Source organism: Mycteria americana, chromosome 2 (genome assembly GCF_035582795.1).
Source record: "Mycteria americana isolate JAX WOST 10 ecotype Jacksonville Zoo and Gardens chromosome 2, USCA_MyAme_1.0, whole genome shotgun sequence".
Classification (NCBI taxonomy): Eukaryota; Metazoa; Chordata; class Aves; order Ciconiiformes; family Ciconiidae; genus Mycteria; species Mycteria americana.
In genome coordinates this window covers 109,774,813-109,788,406 of record NC_134366.1, presented here as the reverse complement: position 1 = coordinate 109,788,406, position 13,594 = coordinate 109,774,813, and the positions used below count along the sequence as shown (strand labels likewise).

General features: G+C 36.8%; 1 protein-coding gene across 1 annotated transcript in view; it reads left to right on the top strand.

Moving 5' to 3' along the window:
• The window catches only part of ZNF236 (zinc finger protein 236), a 92,685-nt gene that overhangs the window by 27,275 nt on the left and 51,816 nt on the right, over nucleotides 1–13,594 (top strand). The window contains exons 7-11 of the mRNA XM_075494263.1: nucleotides 1,279–1,425; nucleotides 3,385–3,456; nucleotides 8,245–8,448; nucleotides 10,034–10,259; nucleotides 12,064–12,336. Of these exons, the coding sequence (XP_075350378.1) occupies nucleotides 1,279–1,425; nucleotides 3,385–3,456; nucleotides 8,245–8,448; nucleotides 10,034–10,259; nucleotides 12,064–12,336 (922 nt within the window). The remainder of the gene's footprint in view (nucleotides 1–1,278; nucleotides 1,426–3,384; nucleotides 3,457–8,244; nucleotides 8,449–10,033; nucleotides 10,260–12,063; nucleotides 12,337–13,594) is intronic.

Here is a 13,594-nt window from a genome sequence, read left to right as displayed (position 1 = left end):
GGCCAAGTGCCGGGTCCTGCACTTGGGTCACAGCAACCCCATGCAACGCTACAGGCTTGGGGAAGAGTGGCTGGAAAGCTGCCTGGTAGAAAAGGACCTGGGGTGTTGGTTGACAGCCGCCTGAATATGAGCCAGCAGTGTGCCCAGGTGGCCAAGAAAGCCAATGGCATCCTGGCTTGTATCAGGAATAGCATGACCAGCAGGAGTAGGGAAGTGATCGTGCCCCTGTACTCGGCACTGGTGAGGCCGCACCTCGAATCCTGTGTTCAGTTTTGGGCCCCTCACTACAAGAGAGACCTTGAGGTGCTGGAGCGTGTCCAGAGAAGGGCAGCGAAGCTGGTGAAGGGTCTGGAGCACAAGTCTTGTGAGGAGCAGCTGAGGGAACTGGGGTTGTTTAGTCTGGAGAAAAGGAGGCTCAGGGGAGACCTTATCGCTCTCTACAACTACCTGAAAGGAGGTTGTAGAGAGGTGGGGGTCGGTCTCTTCTCCCAGGTAACAAGTGATAGAACAAGAGGAAATGGCCTCAAGTTGCACCAGGGGAGGTTTAGACTGGATATTAGGAAATTTTTCTTCACTGAAAGGGTTATCAAGCATTGGAACAGTCTGCCCAGGGAAGTGGTTGAGTCGCCATCCCTGGAAGCATTTAAAAGACGTTTGGATGAGGTGCTTAGGGACATGGTGTAGTGGAAGGGGGTTTTTGGTTTTTTTTTTTCATGCATTCCCTATGCCCTTTGGCCCAGTCTGTTTCACCTTCATTCTGCTTGGACCTGAAGAATGGCTTTTATTTTTTCTTGGAAATTTATGAAATATATGTTTGCAAAAGTAAACAGAAGAGAGCCAAAATTTGAAGATAAATTACCTGCATTTTTTTCTTCATATTTCCAAACTTCCATTTATATTATGTATGATGTTACATCTTCAGGCACATCTTCATTGATGAAGTTGCGTTTTGGTTTTGTTTCTAAGTGTGTAATGGTAGGAAATTGTAAGGAGGGAAAAGGCTGAGGTCTCATTTGCCAGATGACATTTGTTTTGCTCTCTGGTGCTTCCCAATGTTGAGAAGTGGTAATAGGAGATGAGTCATGCATGTAGATTACAGTTGACTTGATATCTGAGAGATACCAGACTGATTCCATAACTGGGTATCAGTAACTTGGAAAAATAAACCATTTTAGCTCTCATAACCCCATAGTATATTTGTTATGTGGATAAATAATGAAAAATATAAAATTTGGTAGATTTAGGGAAAATTTACTTCATTTTTTTGTTTTATTGAAGGTGAAGAATGGCCCTACATACAACTGTACAGAATGTAGCTGTGTCTTCAAAAGCTTGGGTAGTTTAAATACACATATCAGCAAGATGCACATGGGTGGTCCACAAAATTCTGCAGGCTCTTCAACAGATGTATCTCATGTTACAGCGGTAAGCTTTGCTTGGTATATTGTGAAAATGCCTTTAAGAGTTTAATTAGAGCTGTATCTTAATTCCAGTAATTCTTCAGATAGGTTAGAACTAAAAGACCCGTAGCTTTTTTTTGTCTTTTTAAAGTCTTGTGTCATTTTTGGAATTGATTTGCACTATTAAATATTGACAGAACATAAATTGGCCAAGTATATGCAAAAAATGATTTACAATTTGAGGGTTTAGATGAAAATACAATGTTTTACTGTATGACTAAGTAAAATATAATTCTGGTGCTTATAGATTGTGTGTGGAGGAAAGGTTTCCTCCCCAGATAACATAAAAATAATTATGAAGTTTTGCTGGAACAATGAAATCTGGAACTGTTGAAATTATATACTAGTTTTAACTCATTTTCAGAAATCATTGATATAATTCTAGTCCATATAGAGACATAGTGGATTCTTCTTCTGAGTATTTCTGATAACTTGTTTTAAATGTTAGCTGCTTATTTGACAGCTCATAAAGGAAAAATCGTAGCTTTATTGGAAGCACTGAATGTTTTTTCTTTTTCTTTACCAAGATAGAAGAAGCTAAATTTCAGAAAATGCTTCTGGTTTCATAAGACTATTTTATTTTTTTGAGCCAGTGTATATTTAATGTATCCTAGTACATTTTTTTTTCTTTGAATAGAACTACCTTTTCTACCTTTATTCCACTCTGTTTTGCATCATTTCCAACTTTTATGCTTTAAAGGTCAATGGATGACAAGTAATATCAGACTCTGAAAAGGAGGGTTAAAATTTAAAGTCTCAATTTCATTATGCAGCTGTATCTTGTTGAAAACAAGTGTCTAGCAGTGGTGTTTGGAGAACCATTTTTCTTTTTTAGGTTTCATAAATTTTTTTTGTATGGCAGACGCTATTTGTCTCTTCAGGTTAACTAAAAGAAAAAAAAGACTAAAGTGTCCAGTTTGCTTGCAAGTACATATAATCCCTACATCTTTTTGTGCATCTCCACATTCACAAGCCTAATTTTAAAAGCAGAATGGAAAAGGATTCCTTCATACTACCTCATGTTTGCTTCTCTGTCCAGCTGTGTTTTTTTTCTTGTTTGGGTTTGCTTGGGTATTTTGCATTTGCATTGTGTATTGATATTACAGAAGTGTGTTGTTTTTATCTTTGCTGCATGCATACTTCTCTGCTTGCATGAAGGAGGGGAAAAATAAAGAATACCTCCATACAATAGTGTAAGCAAAACGGGAGAAAAAAATTTTCTTTCTAAAAATAGATGCCAAGAAGTTTAACAAGGAAGAACAAAGATAGTAACTGACATGTTGGTTGCATGTTAAAAGTATTACACTTTTTATTTTTAATTTTCTATCTGAAATTGCAGAGATTTAATGATTGATTTTTTTTTAATTGCTGTAGAAGGGTGGTACATTCTTAGATTAGCACTAGCATTTTTATTAGAACTGACTTCTTCATTCTGCTGAAAACTTGCAGAGCTTCTTTAACAACAAATCTCCAGTATAGTGTTCTGTTCTGAAGTTTGTGATCAGTCTCTGTCGTCCCTTGTTATATACCTGGGGATGAACAATGATTACGTCCTGAATACAACAAATTCCAGAAGTTGAAGCCTCCTGAAGTGCTGTGCTACCGAAGAGTGCACTCTTGTGTGATACAGGAGCACATCTTGTAAAATATGCTTACTGTAAGGTTGTTATTTGTCTTTTGCTGCATCAGTGCTTATAGCTAAGGTATTGGTTTCTGTAACTTGTGTTTATTTAATGTATATAAACTATGAAGCAACATTAGTGATTCTAGGTACTGTTGTATCTCTCCCAATAGTCTCATTTTTTCTGTCCCTAGTCTCCATACTGTGGGAAGACAAACTGTGCTACTTTTATGCGTGATATTAGCCATGTTTTTCCTCTTTTTGTACAAAGGCTTAAAAAACTTTATTTTCATTTCTTTGTAGGACTCTGTCACCCAGCCTTTAACAACATCCCCTGCTAATCTTTTGCAACCTGTTGATAACAAATGGAAGAACGTAAGTGTACAGTTTTTGTCATATTTTTGTGTCAAGACTAGAAGAGGGAGAAACTTTACAGAATTTTGTAAGCTTTCATTTAGCTGGTGGGAAGGGATATGCACCAGTCCTCTGTGATAAGTTGATCAGCTAATATGTGAAGGCAAACTTCTTAGTGACTGCAGCTGGTTATTTAGGAATGGAACAGGTCTTGAATGGATTATATTCCCCCATTCAGGATACGGTCATGATTTTGCACATAATTCTGTTCATTAGGTCTTCAACAAGGAGACAAATATTCTCCTGTATAAAAAGACCAGAGGAGGGTAAGGACTCTCATAAATAACTGGATTATCCTGCCCCTCTGACTTACTTCAAAGGGGTACCATGGTTTGGGTGGAGAGGGAAGGAGCTGTATTGGTCCCAGTTGAGTTGGTTGGAGCTGTGAGAAGGGGAGCTGAAGGGGAGCTGTGGGGCTCAGGAGGAGTCCATAGAGCCGAGGAAGGATGATGCAGGGCTGGCTTTCTGGAATCCCATAGCAAGCAGTCTTGATGTACAGGCAAGCATGTCTTGATGTGCCAGTCACAGTGAGAGCATTAGCGTGGTTTGTTGCAGCTATGTAGCATGTTGTTTGTCAGCTACAGGTTGCAGCATGGTATCTTAGTGACAGACTAATCTGACTTGCATTCCCCCTTTCCCAACTTCAGCCACTGATTACCTTCTCATGTACTAGAATCCACAAAACCAAGGACAAGGAAATGTGGCAGTATTGCTTTAAAGTCACCATAACCAGTCTATCCACTTTCTTTTTCTCTTTTACTGTGAATTCAGTGTTCCAGGACCAGTTAACTTAAAGCTGAACAGAACTGATGTGAACTAATTAATTACTAATATTTGCTATATTAAATAAATAGTTGTACTATGTTTCTTACAAGACTGCAAAAAACATTAAAATGGCTGTTCTTCAAAAGCAGTTTATTTTAAGTAAATTTTCATTTTTTTAACCAACTGAAATTATTTTCCTCGGTAAGGAGTGTTATCAGAGGTGATGCTGGTTTTTAGTGGGCGCTGTGTGTGTGTGTGTGTGAAAGCACAGATCTGAAAAGAAGATAATCATCAATTGTGTCGTGTTGTGTGGTTCCCTGTGCTTGATGCAGAGTGCCAGGTTTTTCCCCAGTGAGAGGTACCAGTTGGGAGCAATGGATCCCATTGCCCCCTCCTCCCGGAATTGCCTGTGCTCTTGACTACCAAGTGGGAGAACTGATCCAGTTCCATCCTTAGTCTTAGTGTCTTCAAATCTGTTTCTTCTCCAGAGAATGACTTGGTAACTGCTGAGCCACCAAGCAGTTTAAGTGCGAACCTTTACAGAGTCACCTTCAGCTTATGTGTAGTGGATCTAGGAAACCAAGCAAGGAGAAGCCTGACTTTCTAGTCTAGCAGTTAGAGCAGAAACCTGAATTCTCCTTCCCCTTGCTAGGTTACCTTCTATTTTTACAGTAGTAACTATATACTGTAACATGTTCTGTAATCTTGTGGAAGAGGAATGCATGGCATCACCTCAAAACTAATGCAGACTGACCTCAATGCTAAGGTGAATCAGCAGGAATTTTGTTACACGTTTTCAGATATTCCTCCTTTGATGTACTATCTGCTTGTTTCCATGCCTTCAAATGCACAGCCTGCTTGTATATGTGCAGTTGCTGTTCATTTGTTGAACTAGAATATATGCTCAGATTCCTCCATGGGACTGTACCATGTATCAGTAAGAAAATGTGTAGGTACTTTTATTTAATGTTAGCTTTTTGGTAAGTAGAGCTAGTTGCATCCTTAATGATTTGTCCTTTTCCTTCTTGTAATGGAGGTGAAAAAAGCAGGGATATGTTTTGTATTTTCAAATAGAATGACATACTAAAATTAATGTGAGGTACCATGAGTAATTTTTAAAACTTTCTGAGAGTTTGAGAAAACTTGTAAAAGAGGTGCACAGAGAATCACCACTGTTACTGTGTTTCTGATAGAGTCCCTTGGAAATTACTTCTTGACACTACACTACTTAATATTTTATCAGTGGGAGAAAAATATAAAATCATCACGAATCAGGATTGAGGTAATTTATGAAGAGGACAAATCACATACAGAGTGATCTGGATTTCTTGGTGAGCTCAGTGTACCAAGCAATATATGTTCTGATATGGCCAAGAATAAAATCACCTGTAGAAAAATGGGAAAAGTAGGCCATATTCACAGGATAGGAGTTTTCAAGGATTTTAAATTCCCCTTATAAATAGGGATGGAAGAGGTAATAATTGATATATCAGCTAAAAGTTAGGTTTTCCTTGCCTGGAATGATTAATTTTGGTCTTTTTATTTAGAGAAGAAACTCCGCATAGAAATGAAAAGTTTGTATGTCCTCTGTATTTCATTCTGGGAATTTTTGCCTTTGTCAGTTGTCTGTTTATAGTGTTCGCTATTCATGAACTGTATTCAAAGATACAAGAGGAAGCAGAGCCATCAGAATTCTTAAAGTATGATGTGATGTGTTTTATTATTGAAGAGTTTCAAGGTGCATTATCTGTTTTGCCTATCAGATAAAATATTTAAGGATGACTTGATCTGCTGGTTTGAAGGGAAAAATCTGTAATGTCTTTAATAGAGAAGAGAAGAAAAGTTTTGAGAGTGGAAACTAAACAAATTCACACTTCGAAATAAAGTATGGAATTTTAGTGTGGAGAACTTACTGTTGGAGCAACTTGTTGAAGTTGGACAGCAACAGAAAAAGTTACCACAATAAATTACTTGATGTAAAGAACTGCTATAATTTCTGTACAGTTACATTACTTGAAGGAGTAATTCACTCGGAGCAGTCACGTGGTCTGTGTTACACAGCAGATCAGACAAAGGGTGATCACAAGGTCCACTATTCCAATTGAACAAATGTGGAATTATGAAGTAGTAATAAAACACTTCATTCTCTATGCTATTTTTAAAATCAGTTATTGAAGTGAGACTTACAAAGAGACCTCTGAAACTTTTTATAATGAACAGAGTATCTTAATAGTAATCGTAACAAACTTTATATGCGTGCATATGTATATATTATTTTTTGGAAAAAGATAACCTCCATGAGACTGTATATAAACTGCTTTATAGTATGTGAACACACTGGCTAAATACATGTAATACTGTAATTTTCATGTCAAAGATGATGTTGAGCAGTTCCTTCATTAATTTTTTTTTTTCCTCTTGCTAAAGCTTGGGAGAATTTTATAGACTTTTTAGTGTAGGCTTCCTGCTCTACTAAAGAGCTTCCCGTGCGTTCCATTTCAAAAAAATGAATGATCTCTATAAAGAGCTGTTACACTCTTTAGCAAAACGCTTTGCTTCAGTTCCTGTTTATTGCAATGAAAATGGCATATAGTGAGTTACATGTTGAAGTGTTTATAGCACTTTTGCTAAATTGGAATCTGAAGAGATGGAGTCTTTCCATTCGTTGCACCGGCGAGGTGAAAAAAGACGAACTAATGGTTAAATCAGCAAAACAGCAAGTGCTATTCTCACGTGCGTGCAAGAGAAATGAGATAAGGGTTTGTTTTATATCGTCTCATGAGAAGGCATTAAGAATATTTCATCGAATTCACAGGACATAACTCGAGTCAAGCTAATTTTTCTTAATATATTTCTTTGTAACCATCCTCAAGTACGGTGACTGTCATTTTAACTGTTCAGTGTAATGTGTCAGTATAAAGAAAATCTCAGAGGAGTTTTCAGATTGGAAGAAATACTACAGACGTGAAGCCTAAGATTATTCTTTGTTCAAAATTATCTGAAAGAGGATAGCATTTTATATATATGTACGTGTGTGTGTGCGTGCCTGGAAGTGATTATTTTTAGAGAACAGAAGTGAATATTAGAAGCAAATATCCAGTGTGTTCTAAGAAACAGGATTATGGAGCTAGCCGTTATATAAATATATATTTCTCTTTTCTGCAGTACAATAAATAATTGAAAGCAGTTGTTTCAGTAATGGTATACTTACGCAGTCTATTTTTTATAAGGAAGAGAAGTTTATAAATGAAGGAGAACAGAAGGAGTCTTTATTTCTGATTTTAAAAAGAAATACTAAGTTTTTTTATCACTTTTTTCTTCATATTTGTTACTAAGGTAGCCTAAGATACAATTATCAAATCAAAGATTAAGAAACTTGATTTTTAGACTTCAAGGTTTTTTTAGTATCTTGACACAGGTCCATGTGTATTTAAGTTTTTAGAGTATAAAGAGATTCTTCTAAAGCTAAGAGATTTAGAAGATTGAAAGTTGAAGGGAAAAAAGTTAGTAGTTTGATTGTTCTGAAAGGTTTTGATGTAACAACACAAATAAATCTCAACTAATAGAAGATTATTTTTCCAAAGGACTTGCTTTAGTTACATGTGAACTTTAAAAAGACAACCATGTCAGTGCTGGTTATTTGTTGTGGAATGACTTTTCATGTGGCCTCTACATGTGGAATTCAGTAATTGATCCCTGTGTTCTGTAAACTGGTTGAAGGTTCAGTAGTTATGGTAAACTTAATTCAAGCTGTAAGCTTACAGTTACGCAGCTTGGGAAGAACTCCAGAAAAGGGATATACAGAAGCAGTTCTTTAGTGTAGTGAGCAGACCTTGAACGACAGCTCTGTATAATCCTTATGTCTTATACAAGTGGACATCCTTGTAGTGGACAGTTAACAGACATTTCAGATAAGGGAGCCGAACAGGTGAGTTCATATATACTTTTTATCTTCCTTTACAAATGTACTGCTGTATATTTCAGGCCACGCATTTTCGGTCTCCGCTTCTTCAACAGACAGAAAATCAGGTGTCTTCAGCTACTGCGCATCAAGGTCAGCAGGCTGTAACTGACGTCATCCAGCAGCTCCTTGAGTTATCAGAACCAAGTCCTGTAGAAAATAACCAGCCTCAACAACCTAGTCAACAACTCAACATTGCGGTGGGAATCAATAGAGATATTTTGCAGGTAAGAGCTGTGTGTGAGAAGAGCTTTACATTTCAGTGGTTTCTTTCTCATTTTTATTTTAGTGACATTTGTTCTCAGTATTTTCACTGATAGCATTCCTTCTGCATATCTAAATGATTTATCAGTCAAGAAAGAATTGTAAAGATCTACTGAATAGGTATGGAACGCACCAACATATCTTTTTGTATAATATTACAAAAGCAAGGTTATAAATATTGATTACATGACCCAGAAGAAAGCTTTAAGTGTACACACCCATACATGGACATTTTATTGATCCCTTTGGATTTTTTTTTTTTCTCTTGTTTGGAAGCAGCTTGTGGCACATTCTTAAGTTATGCCGTGTTTAAAACATGACGACATTTAAGAGGGAAAAAATATTTTTATCTGGTTAAAAAATGAGAATGTATAGGGAGCCTTTATCCTGTTCTAATTAATAAGGTCTATTTGAATATTTCCTGTTTGTACAAGAAAATACCTTCCTGGGTCGACCAATGTTTTGTCTAACCCATTATTCTGTCCTTGATACTGGCAGCAGGAGGTGCTATGTAACAGAAGAGATGCAGGGCAGTAATTCAACTGTCTATGCTTGTTCTGCAGCCTCCACCGCATAAAGGAACAGGGCAGAGAATATTGTTCTTTAGTATTGGTGGTAGCCTGCTAACCTTTAAGCTATTTTTTCATCTCTAGTCTTGTAAGTACCATTTAAATTTCTTTTTGGAAGACTTGAATGTCACATGTAGCTATGCACAGGTTCACCATGTTACCTGTGCTGAGTTCTCTAATGTCTGGAATGTGTCATGTGTAGTTGCATCAAATTACAACACAAAATAAAACTATTGTCTTGACAGCTATTTAAAAAAAAAAAAAAAATTGGTCTTTGAGGTTGGTTCTTTAAGTTGTTGTATGAGCATCACTAGCCATATTGTTGTTCAAAATAAAAATAAAACATGGTTTTCTTCCAAGCGATCAAATATTTGCACAATCCTACTTAAACGTGTGTTTGAGGTCTTTGATTCTGAACCTTTTCATCACAATAGTATCCATAAAGGTGCCTACACTCCAGTCCCTTTCAGGGGTACTTAGAAATGAGTGCATAGCTCTTACTTTGGTCAAGCAGTTATCAGTGGTTTGTTAACAGAGGCTTTTGAGCTTTTCCAAGCCTATCTTTGGTTTATCATTCTTCCTTTTTCTTTATATCACCTATGGCTTCTCCACAAGCTGATGGGCTTCAAATTTGAGCTTTTATGGGGATCTCTTCTCTCATGTAGTAGGCATAAGAGATAGCTATATATTCCTGGCAAATGCTTGATTCTGTAGAAACAGCTGGCACATTTCTGAAAGGCAGTTGTTGGCATATGTATTAGTGCAGGAAATCCAATTTAAAATCTCACAGACAATCGGAAGTCAGTGTTGTGTAAGAATGTTTTTGCAAATTTGAAATCCAGCTGAAATTCTGGGAAGATGAGACGTTTCATTCCTTTCATTATATTTGCATTATATCTTCTAAGTAGTTGTTTGAGAAAAGTTGGAGCACCTGTGGAATGTTTCTTTGTTAATCTAGATGGTTTTTTTTCTCTGTTAGCAAGCTTTAGAAAACAGTGGGTTGTCTTCAATTCCCGTCTCTGCACATTCTACTGACTGCAGCCAGGCTAAGACTCCTGGGACCCAGGATCAGAACCCAGACGTCCAGACTCTTTCAAATCATCAGGCTGACTCTAATGCAGAACAAGATAAGGAGCAAGAGAGTACAGATAAACTGGATAAAAAAGAAAAAAAGGTTATTAAGAAAAAATCACCGTTTTTACCTGGTAAAGTTGCCACGGCTTGCTACTTTTTGTGCTGTAAAGACTACAGTATTTGTGGGTGGCTTTATAAAGGGATTTCCCAAGACATATTGTGGATCAGTTACAAACTTCATCTACTTTTATCTAAAACACAGTATGTGTATAAGTTATGACAGTAGCATTTATAACTTTCATTATATTGATACAAAAATGTGTCAGAATGGCATTAAGTGAAGTTACACTGTTAAATCTGGATTTAGATCAGTGGAGCTTTTGGAGGAGGACAAAAAGGAAAGAATATGAATCTTTTTCCCTGTTTTTCCCATCGTCCTTCTCTGAGGAGGTTTGGGATTTCATGGTGTGTCCCAGAGCAGAGAGTTCTTGCAAGCTCTAGTCTTCCTCTTTAGAAGTGAGGCCTTGCAGAGGCAGAAGTGCGGTGCTGCTGCCGTGTAGGGAAGGATGAAGGTCGGCATTGTGGATAATACCTCATGTCACCTGTGTTTGGAATCACAGTACTGATTTGATAATGTCACCATAAATGCATGTTAATATTCTACCTCCTTACTGTGTTGTGTGTATGCAAGTCTGGATTTTGTCTCTGTGCTTAAATGCAACTTCAGTGTTAAGGTTGCTCAAACTTTCAGGTTGCTGGAAGTGGTTTGTTCCAAGTATAGCCATCATATTTTAATGGCTGGCCTGGTGGAGACAGCTCTGTAATAAGCAGTCATTGAGCTCTGTCCATAGTAACTACATAGATATATTGATGTTGCTTTTTTCTTTGCAAGGGATGCAGAAATTGATCCAAAGTTGAAAACTTACTTTGTCCAGCATAACAGTGCTAGAAATCAACGTTAAGTTTTTCCTCTGGTAATAACTATTTTGTTCCTTGTGTGTAACAGTAACAACTTTTTAACTCTGACTGCAAATAAAAAAAGGTCACTGCTGTACAGTCAAACACAACTGCTTTTATTTTCTGATAAAATAACATAACCTCAATGTATTCACATGGTTTACAGAAAAAAACACTACGTGAACCGATTTAAATGAGCGAATATCTGATATTGAACAGCATATATAAATAAAAAACCCTGATAGGATTTAGAAGCTCCTTTTGTCATTTTTCTTGAGAAAAGGTATGCTGTTGCTTTAGGACAGAGCTTAGGGTTCTTGGATCATAAAACAACTTTTGTGAAAAAGTAGCCTTAAGTTGTAAATCTTTCAGAAGGACTTTTTACAGAATTTTTGCTCCTTTAAAAATTTATAAATTGTAATTTAAGTCTGAATTTGCAGAAGAGAGTGCCATATAAAGTATCTCATCCAGTTAGTTAGATAAGTGTTTAGTACTTAAAATAATTTGATGTGGTTATGGTTGAAGAGTTACATTCATTGTTGGATAATTCTGTGTTGATACAGTATTTATAAGTTGACTGGTATATTATATTGCATTACACCTACATTCCGTATTTCTAAGTGGCATACAAATTGCATTCTTTCTATTCTGTGAAGTCAGAAATTTCTTAACTGTTTTTTCTTCTTCTTTTTTTTTTTTTTTTTTTACCTTAGTCCTTTTCAGTAGCATAAAAACATTTGAATTTCAACAGGGTTTTCTTGGGTTTTGTTTTTGTCATTCCAGCCATCACTATTTTTGTGAAGCAGAACGTATCTGATAGAGAAGTTTATTGTCTTCCAAGTGTGTTGTAATGGCATCTATTTGGCAGAACGTTTTTGTGTTTTGATTGCTTTGTATAACGGTGTCAGTGTGGTGGAATTTTTGAAGAACTGTTAAATGTTTCAAACACATTCATTTTTATGTTGTTCCTTATTTTAGGTTCTATACGTGAAGAAAATGGAATAAGGTGGCACGTTTGTCCATATTGCTCTAAAGAATTTAAAAAACCAAGTGATCTAGTGCGCCACATTCGCATTCATACCCATGAGAAGCCGTTCAAGTGTCCCCAGTGTTTCCGCGCCTTTGCCGTTAAGAGTACTCTCACGGCACACATAAAAACACATACTGGCATTAAAGCTTTCAAGTGCCAATTTTGTATGAAATGCTTTTCCACCTCAGGGAGTTTAAAAGTTCACATTCGTCTACATACAGGTAAGGCCTCAAAAAAATTGCTTTTGTGTTTTCTATGATGTGGGTGAGACCTTGAATGAAAAAAGACAATGTGAAGTGCTTAAATTGTAGAGATGTCTATCATGTCATTGAGATCTATCAGAGAATGGTGTGTGTCTTAGTGTCTTTGAATGAGTCTGACTTCTTCAGGTTTTAGTGTCTTAGATGATTAAATTAAACTTTTGTCATAACTTTCTAGTGTTTCCTGGCTTTGAAACTTTGTTTGGGCTCATAGAAAAGCCATGGACATTTAGTTTTCTGAGGACGAGTCAGCTGTTGCTCCTTTTTAATACAGCTGTTGTGAGCGTGATTGTGCTTTGTAAAGAGTCATACTCTCAGAATTTGAGTTCTGATTTTACTTATCCCCTGTCATCTTTCATATTTACTCTGCATCTTTTCTTCCATCCCCCAAATTTTTGATAATTTCACTGTATCACTCAGGACTATTTGTTTACTTCCTGTTTTACCTTCAACAGTAAGCTGTTGCTTGGTGTTTTCACCAACTTGCCTGTTTTCAATATCTTACACTGCATACCCTAAAACTCCTCTGCTGATATGGTTCTTGTTTACATCATATGTGATGTCTTGAATACCTGTTTTTCTGTGGCTGAACTTCTATCCTCTGCATACGGAAAGATGAATTTTCCACTCTTGGTGGACTATCTGGTTGTTTTCCACTTTTCTTTCTTTGTTCTTGCAGGTAAATAAGCTTTCAGCAAGATAAGCTTGTAGATGTGCTGCTCTTTCCTTTCACTCCTGTTTATGTGTTTACATTCTGCAAAAGTACTATTCATTGACTGTGTGCATTTGGTGGTCAGTATGCTCTAATCCATGAAATATCAATGTTGGATTCATCTGCAGAAAGTTTTTCACTTTGTTTTTTGTAAACTTGTAAACCAGTATTTTTTCTGTTACTTTAAAGTCAACCTTACTTTATTTAAGAAGTCAGACTCATTCAAAGTGGTAAAAGCACTAGGTGGCTTGAAAAATAGGTAGTCCAGTGTTTATGGAATTCCAGCATGTAGTTAGCCATCATTCAGCACACCTGTTTTTCCTGTCAGAGATGTTTGCTTCTTCCTCTGTCTAGCAGCCTAGGCTTACTGGGTCAGGTTAGAGGTTCATCCAGCCCCGTATGCTGTCTCTGATGGCAATGTGTGGAAAAGGGGAAGCCTCCAGTAATGCTTCTTAGCACCGTACAACTAGCTTCCACTAATCTTTGGGTTGAGGGCTTTATGAAGCA